We start from the raw sequence: 20,377 nt of genomic DNA, 5'->3' as shown, positions 1-20,377 counted from the left end.
TTTATCTCTTTCATTCACTTTCAATAACCATGAAGCTGATCTCAAACTTGGCTACCTTGTCTATCGCAGCAAGTTTGTTGCTTCAAAGCGGTAGCTTTGTAGCCGCTACACCATTCTTTAATATACCAACAGTTGCAAACCACAACAACGATGGATCACTCGAATCTGGTTGTGATGGTTTCAAAATCACTTATCCATTTACAAGCGGTAAATTCGCTCAGCAGCAATCGCATAAAATAGCAGCAGCATTAATTTGACAACATTTTCTTAGGTCTTTCATTTGAAGAAGCAAGTAAACATATTGTTGCATGGCAGGCACCAAACGGTATGAAACAAGTCAACATCACCATGGTCGATAACGCATCTTCAGATAATTCAGTCTACATTGGCACATTTGGTATGTATTTCATACAAAACGCTATCTATTCATTGTCTAACAAACACTATAAAGATGCTGATCGTGGTGCTACTGAGGAAATTCCTTTGCAACTTCCTGGCCAAACTGATGGCGATTTTTATTTTCACATTTCTGGTCAAGGTGAAAACCAGTTTTGCGAAGCCGATTCAGTAGCTTTCCATATCCAAAAACGCCAACAAGTTGCCCAGGCAAATGATGCTGCATCATCATCATCAATTCTGGCAGATGCTGCCCAACCACATGGTGCTACTGCCACAACAACCGCAACCGCTGCTACATTTGCACCAACCGCTTCAACAACTGCTGCATCAGCTACTGTACAAACTGCTGCTCCCACTGCAGCAGCAACTACCACTGCAAACAGCATTGACAAGGCAGAAATCGACCAGATTCTCGAAGAAATTCAAAACAACAGCAACAACCAAGCAGCTTCAGCTACACATGCCAATGATTCATCTTCCTGGGACGAGACGTTGGACGAAATTTCTAGCCTCACCAAGGATAAGACTAAACAAGCTCACAACAATGCCGCAGTGAAATCTGACAGCACTGAAGCCAACAACAAAGACCAAGGCTTTTATGATTACATCAACAGCTTAGACTTGGACTATGAAAAGTATATTCATAAGAACAAAGAAACAGAGACTGAAGCTGTTACTCACAAGAATGATGTTGCATCCGACGACAACACAAGCAACGCTTGGTTCACCAACGAAGACAAATCAACTCACCACAGCAACGCCGCTTCTGAAAAGACATGGCATTCAGATGATGCCAATCCTTACTTTACCAACGAAGACAGATCTACTCAGCACAGCAATGCTGTTGTTTCTGAAAAGGCATGGCACGAAGACGATGCTTCATCAAACCCTTACTTCACCAACGACGATCAATCTACCCATAGCAACGAGGCATCTAGCAAGTCCTGGCACTCCAACGATGGTACTTCCTCTTTCTTCACCAACGAAGACCAATCTACTGGTGCTTCCAGCTATCATCAAAATGATAGTGAATGGGTGTCTGAAGACAATGTTCATGCTACTGCTGCTATTGACCATGAAAATGGCTGGTCCTCTGAAGACGTTGAGCTTGACAGTAATGATCATGTCAATGATGCTGAATGGGATGATGATGTCTCTCACTTCAACGAATGGGTTTCTGAAGATGATGCTCATAACAATGGCTGGTCTACTGAAGACATTGATGTCACTCATGCTGATAGTTATGTACCCAAACAAACCGAAGAGCACGTCAATGATGCTGACTTTAACTGGGCTTCTGAAGACATTGAAGCTGAAGACAACCATATTAACTACCATGACAACGATGCCGAGTGGGTCACTGAAGACACTGACGCTGCTAGCCATAACAACGGTTGGGACTCTGAAGAAATTGACCTCCTTGCTGACGATCATGTCAATTACCATGCCAACGATACTGAATGGTCCGCCGAAGATGACGATGAATCTGCTTCTGGTGAAGATCATTCCAACTACCATGTCAATGACTCCGAATGGGTCACTGAAGACCATCATACCACTGACCACAACAACGGCTGGGAGTCTGAAGACGTTGAATTAAGCGCTGAAGATCACTCCAACTACCATGTCAATGATGCTGAGTGGCAAGAAGACAACGACCAACACTTCAATGCCTCTGAATGGGTTTCTGAAGATGCTGAGCTTGACCATGATCACTCCAATGCTGCCGAATGGGTTTCTGAAGATGCCGAGACTGCTAGCCACAACAATGGCTGGGAGTCTGAAGACGTTGAATTAAGCGCTGAAGATCACTCCAACTACCATGTCAATGATGCTGAGTGGCAAGAAGACAACGACCAACACTTCAATGCCTCTGAATGGGTTTCTGAAGATGCTGAGCTTGACCATGATCATTCCAATGCTGCCGAATGGGTTTCTGAAGATGCCGAGACTGCCAACCACAACAATGGCTGGGAGTCTGAAGACGTTGAATTAAGCGCTGAAGATCACTCCAACTACCATGTCAATGATGCTGAGTGGCAAGAAGACAACGACCAACACTTCAATGCCTCTGAATGGGTTTCTGAAGATGCTGAGCTTGACCATGATCACTCCAATGCTGCCGAATGGGTTTCTGAAGATGCTGATGCTGCCAACCACAACAATGGCTGGGAATCTGAAGACATTGAGCTCTCTAATGACCACTCCAATGACGCTGAATGGGAAGAAGAAGCTGATGAACATATCAACGCTGCCAACTGGGAGTCTGAGGATCTTGAGCTTGATCATGACCATTCCAATGCTGCCGAATGGGTCTCTGAAGATAATCATGCTACTAGCCACAACAACGGCTGGGTGTCTGAAGATATCGAGCCCTCTGCCAACGACCACAACAACGACGCTGAATGGGAAGAAGAAGCTGATGAACACTCCAATGCTGCTGCTTGGGAATCTGAGGATGTCGACATAGACCATGACCACTCCAATGAGTCTGAATGGGTCTCTGCACAAGATGAACATGCTAATGTTGCTGGCGGCGATTGGGTATCCGAAGACATTGAAGATGAACATGTCAATGAATCTTCATCTGGCTGGTACGAAGAACACAGCAATGATGCTAGCGACTGGCATCAGGATGAAGTAGAACTTCTTCAAGAAGATCATACCAACAACTTTAATGAAAATACCCACAGCAATGAATGGCAAGATGAGTCCCCAGATGCTTCTCATAGCAATGAATGGATTGGTTTTTAAACAAATTAGCATTCCTTAATCATCATTTCATTTGTACTTTTTTTTTTATATGTGTCTTCGAGCACATATACACATCCTGTTACCATAAATCCCTACTAGAATTCAATTTCTCTCTTTCTCTTTTGCCTCGACTCTCCTTGAACAAATTATTAAATAGCCTTTTTTCTATGTTAGATTTTAAATGGCATATCTTTAAATGCTTCAATGAATATGGGTGCCTGAAAAATCAGCAGGCCTGATGAAATAAATATTGAGCCGAGTTTTGACAAGTTCATCTCATGTACGCATCACATCTTGAAACTGATCATCAGATGTTCCTCTTTTATAACATGTATGATTGCGTGGTCCAATCCACTGCGTCTGCTTATATGAAGAATGAGCGTTCTCAATATCCCCATTTAGGTTCATTCATTCAAATATCTCAGCTGTGCATTAGTGCGATCATTACTGGAAGGTATATGCATTTATTTACAAAAACTATGAATGTGAGCCAGATACGAAATCAGGTCTTCTGTTGTGCTCCTCGTCGTAGGAGGGTATACGAGGAGGCAACGCTCTTCTTCTTGCTGCTGCTGCTGCTGCTGTTGCTGAGACAGGTTGTGGTTGTTGCTGGAGTGTTCTTCCTTCTCCTCTTCCTCCAACAGCAGGACGGCGGACATGCATATGATTAATGATTCCTTCAGTTGGTGTAACGGCATTCTGTGGTAAACCCACTGAGGATGAGCCCAGAACACTCAATTGCTCTCTGATTCGACGGTGGGCTACGATGATGCTTTGCTCAATATATTGAATACGAACAGAATAAGGTGGAATCTGCAATAATCGATCTACCATTTCTTGCAAAGTAGTTACTTCATTGTTTGCTGTTACATCTGTTACTGTTGAGGTCGATGATGTCAATAGAGAAGGTGACATTGCTGCTAATGAGGATGCTGATTCTAAAACAGCAGGCAAGTCTATCATACACAGATTCAGTTTTTCTTTCATTTGCCTTCTTCCTCCCCATCAAAACAATGTGTACCTTCTGTTATAAATGACGGTAAACTCATATCACGGCCTAAAGCCGCTCTTGCCGAAAGAAACTGATCTAATAACGATACAGTAACTCGAAGCTGTTCCAACAAATCTTCCTTCTCGGTGATACGTTGATGAAGACGACGATCCAATTCACTTCTCATGGGCGGTGATGCTGATAGTGTGGGTGCTGATGCCGAAGACAAAGAAGACGGCGGGGAAGATGATGCGGATGTGTTGGAAGATGAAGATAAGGTTGCTATGGTTACTGTACCAGGCAATTGATGGATACGGGAGTCTCTACGTCTATCAAGTAACGAAGATGTCAACATGCTGCGTCTTCTTGCTATGCGGCTCACTCTTGGCTGGATATTGGAGGCAGTTCTACTGACCAAATGATGTGGATGGTGGTTGTTGCTGGCTCTTGATGGATGTCTTGTATTACCGTAATTATGCAATTGATGAGGAATAATAGACCATAATTCATCTTCCATTGGATCTTTTGCCTGATGTTTCTCGGAAACAGCATGCTCATCTCTTGGTTTATACATTGGTAAGCCCATAGTGTTGGTTTTTTTGATATAAAGCAGATGAAAGATAAAGAAATGATGGAGCTCGTGAAACGCCCCTTTTTGTTGAGAAAAAAAAAGTGACTCCTTTGAATATAAAGGAAATGTGATGGAAAACGGTGACTTTTGTTGCAAAAAGTATCGAAAAGCTTCCATATAGGCAAAAGAACATTATAGCATTTAGTTGAGTTTATGGAATCAAGTGTATTATAAGGCATTTGACATATAGACATCTATTTGAATCACGAGAAAGAGAGAGAAAGGGCATCTTCATGATGTCACTCAATCTGTATCCAATGCCCAAGATCATGGCACCATCATCAAATCCAAGTGTCTGGAACTATTTTTCAGAAATGTGCCTGAATAATGTGTATCGTACTAGTTTCCCCCAAGAACTGGGAATTAAGCATATACTCTCCCTATGTAGACGTACAGAAGATTGTCTCTATATATCCTGGAAAACTATGAAAATACGCAGGAGTGACCAATTAGGGATCAGTAGCCCCTACCCAAGAAAATAGTGCATCTAATTCAACATTGGTAACATTGACCTACAATAAGAGGGGTTTACCTAGCGAATCAAAGATTCAAGACCGTAAAAATCAAAGTATCCAATCCAACTTCTAGCACATTGATCCTGTTGAGGGTTTTACCGTAACGAAGCGATGGCGCAAAACCATAGTATTCAAGCAGCAAATTCGACTTATCATCTCTATTATTAATCAGCTTACCAATAACATAACACACCAAAATTTGCAAACATTAGCTTTACTAAAATTAATATGCCTCCTATCCGAACTAGAAGTTGCACAGACTGCAGAACTGCCTTTCCAGTAAATTGTAGCTACTAAAGATGTGATTTATGCCGAGTAAATAAACTCTATAAAGCAATACGTAACCAAATTTGACAGCTTTCAAGCTTTCATATCTTGACATGTAGACCTTTCTGAGCCACCGGGATTATGCCAAACAATTGTACTTGAGCAGTAGTAACTTCCTGACACCTTTGCTCAACTTTTTGAGCCAAAAAAAAAACATGGCCAAAAAATCGACCAAAAAGCATGAGGTACCCCTCATGGTTTTCATCGAAAATCAAACGATCGCGTTTTTCACCTTGAAAACGAAGACTTTTACTATGGTATATGTTTAATCAAATGTTTCTCTCAATCCAAAGCAACCTCTAAAACTACGTTTGTGAAACCACCGTATGCAAAATCTCGACTTTTTGGCCAGAAACCTCTTTTCGTATTTTCATAAATTGCTCAATAAGCTTATTCAAAATATCTATCTTACTTGGTACCACTGGAAGCGCCTTGAAAAGTACTACAAGAGTGTATTAGGGAGCATCGGACGATAATCACAGTTTATATAGTCGGATCTCATAAAATAAATCAATCAAGTCGAAAAAAGACATAATTTGACCAATCTTGAACAGAAAAAATTAACTGAGTTTGAACTAATTATGGCAGGCGTCGCTGCTGCCGGCTGACCGAAATGCCTTTCTGATGATGACAATGATGATTACGATGCTGATCAAACAAAGGTCATGGATTTTAAACGACAACCGCATATTTTGTATGCTTTTCTTTTGCTTTTGTTGGGATTTTCTCCTTATAGAAGTGTCTTTTGCAATGACAATCACTCAAAAAAGTCATTGTAAATTCTATAATAGTCCTTTATCTACGCATAGTCAGTTTTAAGCCCCTATCTCAAGAGCAATATCAGAAAATGGTGTGACAATTCTATCATTAGAAAATGTGACATGAATGGAAGATATGGTATACAAGTGCTGCATAAAACTTGAATTCCCTTTTACATCGTCTCAATAATAGGTTTCATTTGATATCAGTGTATAAGCAAAAGGGGGTGCCGAGGGAATGTCTCCCCCACTCCTGAATCTGATATAACCATTCTTTTACTATCACTGAATTGTTTAAGATCTACTTAATATACTGATTTAAAATGTCTTCGGTGACAGCCCACAGGGCGACGCTATCATCGAGCGTAGGGAGGTCGGTCGGCTAGTCTATTAATACACTGAATTTATAGTAAATTAGCGCACATTTACGCTGCTAAGAAAAGCAGCATGTTGAAAATAGAGACTGATCTTATAGTATCCGCGTTTTGTGTATCATGGCATCATCTCTATTGATTGCGCTCTCTTCCCAGAGTAGTGATATTTGCTACACTATGATGAAAATATTGTTTGATTTAAGCAAAAGTGTGTACACAAGCTTAAAGTGACCATACTATCCTCGCAAAATACCTAACTCAAGCTTAGTAATTTAGATGGATCAATGCTAAACTTTTGGTAATAAAAATGGTATTTATTAAGCATTTTAGGGAAAGACATCCGGCGCAACTGTAAAGCATTTTGCTACGGCTATAAACCAATCAAGACAGTGCAAGAAAGAAGGCCAATATCAAAACAAGCTTCTCGCTGACCCTCCCATTATTTCCACATTGCATTTGTCAATCAAGAGATTGGGATTGCTGGGTAGCATGGTTTTCAGTCGCACGGTTATGCTGGTGATTGTTAGTTGTTTTGATGTAGTTGAAGTTGAATGCTGCTGTACGCTGGCCATCTGCAATTGAGATTGACTTTCTCGACGCGTTTTTAGAGCACTGAACGAGTGTTAAATGACGTGGAGTAATCGAAAGGGCACAGTAGCCTCAACTTTGTTACATGTCGTCCAAGGACAAATGGCACGGTTTTAGAACGCTTTTCCTATCATCTATCTGCGGTTCAGACAATTGATTCCACATCAATAGGCTATAGGATTTTCTCTCTGTATTCCACGAAACAGAAATGAACCGCAACAGCTTACCAGCATCCTATGCAAGAACATTAACCTTAACTTGGTATCTTTTACTCGAAAAGTGCTACAGGGGATTGAGTCATTACAGCAGGAGCAGATCATGTAAGTCAATAACATCGCTTAACCGTTTTCATCATCCACGGCCCATTTGGCTTTATGTCAGTAGGTTTCAAAGCATGTTTGTAAACAGCTAACTTCTACCGTTCTCATCAAGCTTACACTGAGGGAGACTACAAGTGCCTGCTAAGTGACGCACATCCACGGTTGATACAATCTGCATTTTTCGGCCAGCTAGTAGTCAAGCCTGCTGCACTACCTAGTAGGGATGGATTGATATTGACTCACTTGAATCATTCTCTGATTTATTCAACCTAGACTCAACACAAAATAAACTTTGCCAGCATGGACAACTCGAAATCAAGATTTACGAAGCTACACTATCAACTTGTTCCCATTCTAATGCGACTGTATCTTGCAACTTGAAAGGAGCAAAAGAAGGCGGACAACACCAGTGGAGAGCCAAAATCGCTAGCCATTGTATGAAAGAACATTCAAAGCAGCAACAAAAATGGCCTAAATCAAGAAGCAGTGTCAGGAAAGAGCTTCAAGCTAGATAATCCGTATGATGATCCTCTGCCTTATGATTGTACTCATTCCAAGCCCTAATTCGCAGAACCAAGAAAACTCAAAAAAAACAACGAGGATATAGAAAGTGCTTGAAGTGCTCTATAACAACAACCTACATAGCTTAATATTGAACATCAAAATGAAAATTTTGCATTTATCGTCAAATAGTATTTGAAATAATACATCAAGCCAAAGTCATGTCTTGGAAGAGTGAGAATTAAAGGAGTTTTCACTGCTCCCTGTCAATGTCGAAATTATTACTGCTACACAAGATCCAATGAGTGGTCATTTCAATAAAACCATTGCATCAATAATGGCACATGTGGTGAACACGGCTAAAATATACAGCTTGTATATGGTCTCGGTGTAACTGATCATTTCGTAGGAGATCAAACCCAATCTCAAGTAAAAACCATGTGTCACCGTTCTCTTCCTTCCTTGGCGAAGGACAAGACCTAAAATCAATGGGCAAATCATACACATATCACTCCATTCCATCATAAAATAAACTCTTCAGTGATACTGGGCCCAGTATTATTGCCATGCCACCAAACGAAGCCCACTAGAACAAACTCCAGGGCAACATCTCATCCAGCATGCATGCGATAATGGCTCCGCTTGGTTTTGAAAAAGTGGGGTAATGTAGCAAGCTAAAAGGAATCAAAGGAAAAGCTGGTAGACTACATGATTGGATCTAGCTTTCGACTGCTACTAAACTTCCGGAAGGTCTAAATGCCAATGTATCAAGATAGACGATTAGATACGAGGCTAAATATCTTTATCAATGTGCTGTGTGCAAGGTGTTATCTTTTGCCCAGGGATACATATTTTTCAAGGCGTAAGGGAAAAAATCAGGGAGATTAAGTCTAAAATTTCCCATATAAGGAAGGATATATAGAACGTGAGTCATGATGGGCAAACACAGGTGGTGCTACCATAGATAATAGGGCCCACAACAAGTCTCTTTGGTTTGTCGACTATTACGTGATAAATGAACAGTCTTCATAGCAAATATGCTAATCAAACTATGGCAATGAGCCTAGCCCAAGTGCTTGGTAGTAGCATGATGGCCCTGAACCTCATAGATTGGCTAAATAAGCGAGGCAATTTACAACTCTTCACATTCGTGTTTCAAACAACGCAGATCTCTTTTTATGATAGATTTCCTATATAAATCAAGCAAATCAATCTTGCATTTCCCTTTTTTTTCCTCTGTTATCTTCCAATTACATATACAAACCCAAAAAAAATGTGTGGTATCTTTGCTGTCTACAACTATCAAGGCGATATTGAAGCCTATCGTCAGCGTGCCCTGTATCTTTCCAAAAAGTAAGTTTTGACAAACACAGACTTCCTGCCATGGTGGATGCTGATGAGATGGTATCAACAGGATTAGACATCGCGGTCCCGATTGGTCTGGTTGTTATACTGTCAAGAACCACATCTTGTGTCATGAACGTCTCGCCATTGTTGGTGTTGGTAAGTGGTCTATAGACAAAAGGGGAGGAAATGACAGGACTAAGATGTCGGATGACTACTAGGCTCCGGTGCTCAACCCATTGTCAGCGATGATGAGGACATCATTCTCAGCGTCAATGGTGAGATCTACAACCACAAGCAATTAAGACACGAGTTGAAGGGAGAGCATCACTTCAAGACTGAGTCTGACTGTGAAGTCATTATGCACATGTACAAGGAACAAGACAAGGATCTCGTCCAAAACTTGGATGGTTTCTTCTCCTTTGTGCTCTTGGACAAGAAGCGTAACCGCATCATTGCTGCTCGTGATCCTATTGGTATCACTACTCTTTACTATGGTTGGAATTCCAAGATGCCCGAAACCATCTATTTCGCCTCTGAACTCAAATCCCTCAACGAAGACTGTGACAAAATCTTGGCTTTCCCTCCTGGTCATGTATACGACTCTGATACCAAGGAAACCACTCGTTGGTTCAACCCCACTTGGTGGGACGAGAGCAAGATCCCCACCAACCCTGTGGATTATACCAAGTTGAGAGAGTCCCTCGAAAAGGCTGTTCGCAAAAGATTGATGGCCGAGGTTCCTTATGGTGTCTTGCTGAGTGGTGGTCTTGATTCCAGTTTGATTGCTGCCATCGCTGCTCGTGAAACTGAAAAGATTGCCGCTGGTATCAAGGGCTCTGAGAGTGAGGATGACACCTTTGATGAGAGTAAGTACTTGGTAATAGTTGGTTACACCTTGGTATTGATTGGTTCCACTCTTTGTTTTCCCTTTAGGCGGACCTGCTTTGTGGCCTCGTCTTCATTCCTTCTCTGTTGGTCTCCCGGGTTCCCCCGATTTGATTGCTGCTCGTGAAGTCGCGAAACACTTGGGCACTGTCCACCACGAATATACCTTTACCATTCAAGAAGCATTGGATGCTGTTAGTGATGTGATCTATCACCTCGAAACCTATGATGTTACTACCATCCGTGCCTCTACTCCTATGTACCTCTTGTCTCGCAAGATCAAGGCTTTGGGTGTCAAGATGGTCTTGTCCGGTGAGGGTGCTGATGAAGTCTTTGGTGGCTACCTCTACTTTCATAATGCTCCTGACAAGGAGTCATTCCATACTGAAACTGTCAATCGTGTCAAGAACCTGCACACATCTGATTGTCTCCGTGCCAACAAATCCACCATGGCCTGGGGTGTTGAAGCTCGTGTTCCCTTCCTCGACAAGAACTTTTTGGAAATTGCCATGAACATTGATCCTGCTGAAAAGGTGCCTGACAGATCCATTGGTAAGATGGAAAAGTACATTGTTCGCAAGGCGTTTGATACCTCTGATGATCCATCTGCCAAGCCCTACTTGCCCAAGGAGATTCTCTGGCGTCAAAAAGAACAATTCTCTGACGGTGTTGGTTACAGTTGGATTGATAGTTTGAAGGCTGTCAGTGAGAACAAGATTTCTGATGAGGATTTCGCTCAAGCTTCAGCCAAATGGAAGAAGGATGCTCCCACAACAAAGGAAGCCTACATGTACCGTGTCATGTTTGATCAATGGTATCCCCAAGAAGCTTGTACTGCCTCTGTTGTGAGATGGATTCCCAGAGCTGATTGGGGTTGCCCTGAAGATCCCTCTGGCCGTGCTCAAAAGGTTCATGAACAAGCTTATGAAGTCAAGAAATAAGTTTCTTTTCTTTATTGTATAAACACTGTATCATAGATTTTCATTCATTTTTTCCTCCCAAAATTAAATAGATATTTTGTTACAAACACAACATTAATCCATGCGGTTATTTCAAGTGGTTTGTGCGCTCGTGTAATTAGTATGCTTGTCGAGTATCGCCTGACCTTTTCTTCCGAGCAAACGCTAGCGATGCACGGTAGAATAAACTTGTGGTTTTCAATTTATAGAAATTTAGCTGCTGATATGATATATGCTTGATTTTGACCGGATGTTCAAGTTGATCCATGGCAATTGAAGGTTGAATAAGTAAACTAAGACGGCCTCTTGTGTATACGCCATATAAAATTTCCATATTCCATGATCAGACTATAAAATATTAATCATTTTATATGTATTATTTCATGTAAATCAAAAATTAGAGGGTAAGATGTCAAAAGATTTCAAAACTAAGTGATATAGACTAAAAGTACAATGCGATTAAAAGGCTAAGGTAAAAATGATGGCACAGCAGGAACAGGAGGCAACGTTCTTGGTGATGGGCAAAATGAAATGGGTGGTAGACGATGCGAGCGATTTGAAAAGGGTGACAAGATACCTAATGGAGGCGGTGTAGAGATGGGCGCAGGATTTGAGAGTGGTGGTGAATGAGCCAAGGATAACAGAGACCGAGCGACTTGATGTTCCTGAGGTTGTTGTTGTTGTTGTTGTTGTTGTTGTTGTTGTTGTTGTTGTTGTTGTTGTTGTTGTTGTTGTTGCTGATGTTGCTGATGTTGCTCATTACCAGGATAATTGTTACACCTGTGACAAAATTGATCTGGTGGAATGGGATTCGCAATGGCGTTATCCACCTTTTGTAACATGGCCACTGTATTAGATAACTGAGCAGTTAAACGAGTGACCTCTCGTTGTAAGCTATTTCTATATTCTCTTTGCGCATCGATGGTATTAGCACACACATGAATATCGCTGTTGCTGTTGCTGTTGGCGGTTGGATCTTGACTATAGCGGTTACTGTGAGCGTACGAAGCAGGTGAAGTAGATGATGGAGGATACAAAGGCGGTAGCACAAATGGCTGATGTGAATGTTGGGAGGGTGATGAGCTGGATGAAGTTGCGTTGGAGTTATTTACATTATGCTGAGGAGATGTTGTCGATGGAGTCGATGATACGGATGAGATGGCATTGTTATGAATGTTATTGCTGTGATAGCTGACATGTCTATAGCTGGGCGATAAGGATTTTCGTCTTCTTCGTCTTGACATGTCTTGCAGACCGAAATCCTCCGCCATACCCACCATACTAGCTCTTCTTTGGTTGTTTTCTTGATTCAGCTTCTCTTGAGCTGCTTTTTCATTTGCTGAGCATCTCTTTCTTCGCTTGATGACAGTTCTCATCATAGTAGCTGGTCTGTGAACCAAGTGCAGTTTGTAATACAGCCCACAAGCATTGCAAATGGTTCTCCCACTGGCATCTCTTCTCCATAAGGGCGTTGTTGTGGTCTCGCAGTTGGCACAGACGGTGATTCCAGTCGACTCATCACCTTGCTCTGCTTCCTCTGCCGCTGACACAAGCTTCTTTCCATCTTCCTTATCTTCATCCGTCCAAGGTGGTGTAGGAGATGTCAGTATGGGTTCTTCCTCTTTAATATTCATCTTTTCCAACGAGTGTATGGTCATTCAAAATGGGGTTCTGTAGTTGTTGTGATAAGAGAAAGAGAGAAAAAGCAAGGAAAAATTTTGCCAAATTGGTTTTGAAATTGTGATAATTTTTAATATCGCGCGATAAAAAGAGATAATACAAATGATAAAGAAGCTTGTTGTGTTTGATCTTTCAATCATATCCAATCACTGTAGATTGATCGGATACTCACTTCACTGTAGAAGATTAAAGTTTCTTATTTTGTAAAAGCTGCCAGAAAATGTCAACATGTAACCTAAACCAACATTGCTGTGAAAAAAAAAAAAAAAAAAAAAAAACCAAGCCAAATGGCATGCAATGTCATCAAATACTTCTTTCAGACCTCATTGATATTGACATGTTTCATAACAAATCTATTGAGCTTAATCGTAGGCGGATCTTGAACCCAACTACCATGTTTCCCGGTTGTTCCTCATGGGTATTGTCTACTAACATCACTGACTCTCATGTCTAAAACACATGAAATCCATATCTGCATACACTATTTATTTAGAGTCATGGTATAGCACATTATAATAGACATACGAGGATGCGCAAGCCAATGAAATGGGGCTTTCAAGGGGTGGGGGAGGGGGGGGGAGGGGCACACCTTCCAATGAGAGGCGCACTACGGGATCACAAGAAAATACAGGTAAATACGCCTGCAATCTGGCAAACACATATAAAGCATAAAACCGAAAAATGGCATGGACACCCCTTTTTCATGGCAACTATTTAATAATGTTTGGAAGGTTTGTTTGCATATTATCTCTCTTGTTCTCATAGACTGCAGAAATACATGAATACCAAGGAAGAACACATTCAAGAATTAAAGCGGTTGAAGGATCTGACCACTGTCCCTTCTGTCCAGAAAGTACTGGAGGATTTGATCACTGAAAATCGTGTGATGCGAGAGCCAATAAGGCGGTCCAAGGTACACATCTTGCGCATGGTGCCAACGAAGATGTTAAACAACGTTCCTTACAGGCACAGATACAAACAATATATATTACCACTGGGTTTGCTTGGAATCAAACCCCAACATCCATTATGTATGTATATATGAGCTGACATGTGGAACGATGGATCAACTCATGCTCTTTGATAGAATATACATCAACTTTAAGGATGCAGGCACTCTTTCCACGGACAATTGCTCCATGAATACAACACCCAGAAGCCTCGAATTCAACGTTGCAAGTATAGTTACTGCTCTGGTGGAACAATTCATGTTGCTAACACTGAGGGATATAGTTTAATCATAACAGCGCGCATCACAAATTCAAAATCAATCAACTGTACAGTTTCATACAACCTGAAAAATCCTCATTCAAGGTGTGTGTGTGTGTGTGCTTGTATCTACTCAAATAACATAGACTAATAGTCTTGTATCGTGTGCATACAGCTCAAAGAACACAAAATAGTGATCAGCTTGACCAAAAAGAACCTTGATAGCGTCTGGCTAGATTTAAGAATGAAATCAACTCAAAAGACATACCAAGAGCTGGAGAGATATGAAAAGATAAACGGCCCGAAGCGCAACAACATCAATGGCAACAATAATGCAAATTACGATACCCCTTTCAAAGAAGGTAGCTACTGCTCGCATCATCTTGCTCAAGGGGAGCCTAGCTAGATGCAATTTCATGGCAATAAACTCAATCATGCATTTTGTATATGCAATGGCCGTCATGATCTTCCAATCTATTCCATAGCGATTGGGCCAACTTTTGTTTTCTTATCTGTTGGACTAAGGATACAGCCCAAGACATTAAGGTTCATGTAGCGACATAGTATGCGAGAGCTAAAGTAACACTTATACTCAAGTCTCTCCTTATGGCTGTAGACACACTCTTTCTTGTGCAAAACCCGGGATTCTGGATTTCCTTCATTTGAAGCGTAGAAAATGAAGTTGTGAGAGATAAACTAGATAAGTGATTTACGCCAATGAGCTACCTATACCGATATGGCCACATTTGCTATAATATTAGTATCTTTGCACAAGTTCTCGTTCCCTTGGTCCTTTGGCATTGGTAATCATCTACGCTGAATACGATAGTGACTCATACAAAATGTACTTTTGCCTAATACGAGTGTTTATGCTTCGGATGGCTCTCTACCCTTGCTTCGCTTCGGTGAGAACCAGTCTGCGCAGTGGCAGCTTGCGCTACCGATTGCCCTTGCGCATCTTATCAAAACACTGCTACTTTCATTTTGATCCTCCACTTATACATGAAAACTCTTCATATTATCTGTGGATCTGATTCTTATGTGATGCTCTACAGCCATATATACGTAGCTACTTCATATACGGACAAGCAGCATACTATTATCTCCCCTTTTTAGTCCTTAATGTCCCCGATACAGCAAAATCTGAGTGCATTTGAGCTGCGTTTTCTTGTGTTCAAGGCCGTTTTAGACGGCCAGGATAGCACCAAACAATTGCTCTCATATAGGAGCTACTTCCTGACACCTTTGCTCAGCTTTTTGGGGACCAAAAAAATATGGGCAAAACTCGACCAAAAGCATGAGGTACTCCTCATGGTTTTCATTGAAAATCAAACAATCGTGTTTTTTACTATGGTACATATTAAATCAAAATGTTTCTATCAATCTAATGTAACCTCTAAAACCATCTTTGTGGGACCTTGATATGTAAAATTTCAACTTTTTGGTCGCAAACCTGTTTTTGTATTTTTATAAATTGCTCAATAAGTTTATTCAAATCATCTTCTTTACTTGGTACCATTGGATGCGCCTTGAAAAGCATTCCAAAGATGCATTAGGGAGTTTTTTTTTGTAGTTAATATTTTATTTTATTCAAATATTATTTTATGAGGGACACATCGCGGAGTGGTGGACCTCGAACAACGAAATGACTATCTAATATACGATTATGTGTTGGTCGGGAGCAGGTTGTCAATATGGCCAACTGTCCTGGAGGGAAAGCGCTCAATTGAGTCAAGTGAGAGGGGTGATGGATTTTGGCTACCGTGAAGCCAGTACAGATTCCATATTTGCCAGAAAATGGTAGAAATGACGGTGATATACTTGGAGCGATCTTTGATGAAGCGAGGAAGATGCAGATAACGCACTGTGCCATAAATGATTTCAGAGGTCAGAGGAAAGTCGGAATAGTACTGAGACAGGACGGATTGCCATAATTGCCATTTGACGGGACAGTCGACGACAAAATGCCGCAATATATCAATGCCTTGGGCACAAAAGGAACAGATTGAGTTTTCCACCGAGCCAATAGTGCACAGGTAGGTTTTATGCGGGATGCAACGCGACAATGCCCGATAGAGAACCGTTCTGGCAGTAGGGTGGGCAGGAGAGGACCACAATGTTTTGACCATGGCATTGCTGAACCGATGCTCTGATGGGACCAACTGTTGTTGCTGTTGGCGATATGTGATGGGATGATACAGCTTCCATTTATCTGTGATGCTCAAAGTACCAAAGGAATCAAAATTAGTCCAGTCCAAGCTGGATTGGGAGGGGGGCTGCAGGATGTGAGGCCATACACCAGGAACCAGATGAACTGTTTTGAGCACTAAGATTTCTTGGTACAGGGAGGCACAGAGGTGCTGTTAGACGAGATATTCAGACGCGACACGAAGACGCCACCTTTGTTGATAAGTATCGAATAACAGAAACTTGTTGGCGGGAAACTTGGGGTGACGCCTGAGCCAGTGGTCATCGCTAAGCCCAGTGAGGAGCTTGTGCAGCGGCAGCAGCATGATGGCCTGGAGCGGGATGACACCAACTTTTTGAAGGTCATTTAACTCAAAGTAATCATACAAGGCGAAGATGGAATGCCAGATGGAGAGATCCTTATGTAGCAGAGGGGATTTGCGGCAATCACCATCCAAAAAGGCCATGTAGAGGAAGTCTGAAGACGCGGGGAGCAAGGACAAATGTGAGAGCAGGAAGGGCAGCAGGAAGGACGGATACTTCTGCGGTTCAACAAGGTAATTGAGCCAGCGTTTTTGTAGGGTGAACTGCTGTAGAGAAGGGTTGAGTACGGCAAGACCACCCCTCGATTTGGGCAGGGAGATGAGATCCTTGCGTATTAACGGCCACTTCTTCTTCCAGACAAACTGATAGACACACGATTTGATATTCACCAAGAACCTTTTGGTTGGCCTGAGCATGCGAAGGCTGTACCACATCTTGGACAGAATAAGGCTGTTGACAACAGTAACGCGACCCATGATGGATAATTGGCGTTGGCTGTAGATGGCACATTGAGTTTTGACAGTGTTGAGGAGCATTTCCTCCGTTTGAGCCCGTTGCGCATGGTTGTAGGCAAAATACAGGCCCAAATACCGAAAAGCCGCAATGGAACCCTGGTGGTGGTAGGTGTGAACATGAATTTCTTCAAACGCACGCACCCATGCCGGCGACCGACGACCAGACAGAGAAAAGGCCTCCGATTTATCGTCATTGAACTTGGCATTAGACACGGCGGCATAATTGGCCATATGCTGCTGGAGACGATACAAATCTAATTCATCGCGAAGAAGGACACAGACATCATCTGCGTACGCAAGACATTTGATCGCCGACGACACACGAGAGTTCGTATCGGCAGATGCACCATTACTCGCCCGAAAGCCATGGAAGTAGGGGTCTTGCAGTATGGAGAGAAGGAACGGTTCGAGAGCAACATCGAAGAGTAGAGGCGACAGAGGATCACCTTGAGTGATACCCCGTTCCTGTTTGACAGCTGGGGTGAAGTATCCATTGACGTTGATGTCCATATCATTGCTAAAGAACAAGAGTTTGACGCATGACACGAAACTGGCTGGAAACCCAAACCGGAGAAGAACAGCACACAAATAGTCAGCATTCACCCGATCGTAGGCTTTCTCCTGTTCCAACAGGATATTAGCACCAGTATGGTAAAAGGCGCGAGCCTCTTCCAAAGCCATCGATAAAGCCATGCCATTGTCACAGATGAAGCGTTGTTGTAGGAACCCCGATTGAAACGGATTGATGATACGACCAAGGATAGGAGCCATGCGTTGAGCAAGAAGCCTGGTAAAAACTTTGCCATCACAGCCCAAAAGACAGATTGGACGCCAATTTTTGAGCAAGGCTAGCAGACCCTTCTCTGGAAGTAGTCTAATACGCAGATCATGCCAAGACGAGGGGGAGATACCATTGAGAGCATCATTGTATATCTGTAAGACGAGCTCTTTCAAGCGGGCCATTTTGAATAAGAGCGACAAAAAAGGGTAGGGTAGGCCATCACTGCCAGGGGCTGTGGCCTTCGCTGAGCGATTCGTCTGTTGCAGCAGTTCATCCAGGGTAATAGGGACCATCAAGGATTGTTGTTCATCGACTGTCAGAACATTCCCAAATGACACTGTATCCAAATATGTTTCAACGTCACTAGACGCTACGAGATCAGCTTTGTATAGGTCCGTGTAATATTGCCATGCGAACGATTTCATATCTTCAAGGTTACCTGATATCCAAGGCCGCTTACCCGGAGGCTCTGTCCCCACCTGAGTCTCCTCATCACCATTCGATCCAAAATCATCGTCATAGGAGTCAGTACTCAATCCATCCAGAGAGAAGAGCCTTGCGTCGTCTTGATCTCTTGCATTGTCTTCTGCATCGTCAGTAGACCCAGCACCATCAGTTTCACCAGCACTACCAGTTTCACTAGAAACACCGAGAGCCATACCAGTATCACCTAGATCACCGTGAGCCACGGCACTATCCTCCCCTTCTTGAGGGACTTCAACACCTGAGACAGCATCACCTAGGTCGCGACATGAACCAGGGGCATGTAGGGACGCCATATACTGTTGAGATTGTCGTTTTTGATGGAGTCGCTTCAAGTTGCCGAGTTGCTGGTCCTGGTGCTGCTGTCGCTGTCCCTGAGGTTGTGGCTTACCCGCATCCGAGTTCTTGATATTGCTTGGTGCCCACTTGGACTTGTCAGCTTCCGTAGAAGAGGTGGTAGACGGGGTCTTTCGAGCCTTCTTGAATTCACGATCCGAGGATCCTTTCTTGGGTTTAGGGCAAGTATCTTGACGATAACCAGCGTTATCACAATTGTAACATATAATGCGGGCCAGTGCCTTGGGACATTCAAACTTCGTGTGGCCCTCTTCGTGGCAGTAGCGACATCAAGTGGCCATGCCCGGGAAGGTTGCATGGCAAAATTCTTCAGCCTCAGAGACGGTCTTCCAAGTAATGCTGTGATGCATAGTGGGATAGTTGACACCGGGTAATTGTTGAAGAATAGCATAACCAGTACCCATGAACCAACCCATGGAATGCTCGTAATTCAGACCGAGGTCTAAAATTTTTCCAAAAATTCCTAGAGCCTTCTTAGACAGTTCTTCCAACACAGTTTATATAGTCGAATCTAGTAAAATAGATCAATCAAGTCGGAAAACTACCAGAATTTGGCCAATCCAGAATAGACTAAGGGTCTGAGTTGAAATTGATTTTGGAGGCTGGTGGAGCCGGCTGGCAAACGCAGTGCCCTTTTAATCGTGAAGGCATTACAGTAATAGACGCCCTTGAAGCATAGGGAAAGTTGGTAGCAAACTGGATAGCATTATCGTTAACCATGCTATTTTCCTTGAATTTTATATTTAATAAAGCCAGTCTATTATCAACATGCTTGTTAGATCAACTTCTTTCCTTTTTGAGTCTTTGAAAGTGTCTAGTAGTAGGGATCATACATTACGATGAGCATTTCGACTCTTCGGTTGGTTTCCTGACCTACACTTTGCTTTGGTGGAAAACAACCTGCGTTCAGGTGGCTCGCGCTGCCGCAGGCCTTTGGCTAATATAGTTGCAAGATTAATAATAGCTAAAATGTTAGAAGAAACTTGATTATTGATAGATTGTAGTTTGATATAAAGTCTCTAGGGACAATAAATCTATTACATAATGATAAAGATACATCCACTTTGGGGCCAGGAGCGTTCCAGGCGGTTCCCGTAGATGTCTCCTAAATAGGACCCTATCAAGATCCTTGATTGTATACCACTTGTCTTTCAATTAATCAAACAACTGAAAGCATTCATAACCTGATACCTTAGATAAACCAAATCGTCGCATAATAATAACCCGAATGATGTTTCGAAACCTAAGATTTTGAGGCCATGCTATTATCGATAAAAGCTAATACATTGATATACTGGAGCTCGCCTTTTGTACTTATTACTAAAGTAAGTACTACTAGTAGATAATACTATACTTTATTGCAGGATTGTTGTTTTTTATTTGTCATTTATTTACGCTTAATGCAACAGGAATTGAGAAACGAAGCTTAGTTGTAGCCTAGTGTGTAATCGCCTCAATGCTATTTTTCTAAAATACAACTTGATTATTACAA

At 42.2% G+C, this 20,377-nt stretch overlaps 6 protein-coding genes across 6 annotated transcripts; 3 read left to right on the top strand and 3 right to left on the bottom strand.

The window, feature by feature from the left end:
• Window positions 1-29: 29 nt before the first annotated feature.
• Window positions 30-3,153, top strand: ERG11_2 (Lanosterol 14-alpha-demethylase; the record flags this gene model as incomplete). The annotated part of the gene is made up of 3 exons (XM_064829349.1): window positions 30-207; window positions 272-397; window positions 452-3,153. The coding sequence occupies 3 exons, from the start codon at window positions 30-32 to the stop codon at window positions 3,151-3,153; spliced, it is 3,006 nt and encodes a 1,001-aa protein (XP_064686551.1).
• Window positions 3,154-3,630: 477 nt separating this feature from the next.
• Window positions 3,631-4,730, bottom strand: ATC70_010128 (uncharacterized protein; the record flags this gene model as incomplete). The annotated part of the gene is made up of 2 exons (XM_064829348.1): window positions 3,631-4,109; window positions 4,175-4,730. 2 exons carry the CDS (start codon window positions 4,728-4,730, stop codon window positions 3,631-3,633), a joined length of 1,035 nt encoding a protein of 344 aa, XP_064686550.1.
• Window positions 4,731-9,431: 4,701 nt separating this feature from the next.
• On the top strand, window positions 9,432-11,331 carry ATC70_010127 (uncharacterized protein; the record flags this gene model as incomplete). The annotated part of the gene is made up of 4 exons (XM_064829347.1): window positions 9,432-9,511; window positions 9,573-9,661; window positions 9,724-10,371; window positions 10,439-11,331. 4 exons carry the CDS (start codon window positions 9,432-9,434, stop codon window positions 11,329-11,331), a joined length of 1,710 nt encoding a protein of 569 aa, XP_064686549.1.
• A 485-nt stretch (window positions 11,332-11,816) lies between these two features.
• BUD23 (18S rRNA (guanine1575-N7)-methyltransferase) lies at window positions 11,817-13,007 on the bottom strand (the record flags this gene model as incomplete). The annotated part of the gene is made up of 1 exon (XM_064829346.1): window positions 11,817-13,007. The coding sequence occupies one exon, from the start codon at window positions 13,005-13,007 to the stop codon at window positions 11,817-11,819; it is 1,191 nt and encodes a 396-aa protein (XP_064686548.1).
• Window positions 13,008-13,807: 800 nt separating this feature from the next.
• Window positions 13,808-14,644, top strand: ATC70_010125 (uncharacterized protein; the record flags this gene model as incomplete). Its single annotated transcript, XM_064829345.1, has 5 exons — window positions 13,808-13,942; window positions 13,996-14,060; window positions 14,117-14,204; window positions 14,263-14,343; window positions 14,414-14,644. 5 exons carry the CDS (start codon window positions 13,808-13,810, stop codon window positions 14,642-14,644), a joined length of 600 nt encoding a protein of 199 aa, XP_064686547.1.
• Window positions 14,645-15,902: 1,258 nt separating this feature from the next.
• Window positions 15,903-19,301, bottom strand: ATC70_010124 (uncharacterized protein; the record flags this gene model as incomplete). The annotated part of the gene is made up of 3 exons (XM_064829344.1): window positions 15,903-16,514; window positions 16,608-19,106; window positions 19,209-19,301. 3 exons carry the CDS (start codon window positions 19,299-19,301, stop codon window positions 15,903-15,905), a joined length of 3,204 nt encoding a protein of 1,067 aa, XP_064686546.1.
• Between the last annotated feature and the right edge of the window lie 1,076 nt (window positions 19,302-20,377).

The sequence above is a fragment of the Mucor velutinosus genome (assembly GCF_035048745.1).
Source record: "Mucor velutinosus strain NIH1002 chromosome Unknown tig00001563, whole genome shotgun sequence".
NCBI classification, from domain to species: Eukaryota; Fungi; Mucoromycota; class Mucoromycetes; order Mucorales; family Mucoraceae; genus Mucor; species Mucor velutinosus.
The sequence above is the reverse complement of the archived record's forward strand: the minus strand, read 5'-3'. Positions and strand labels throughout refer to the sequence as shown.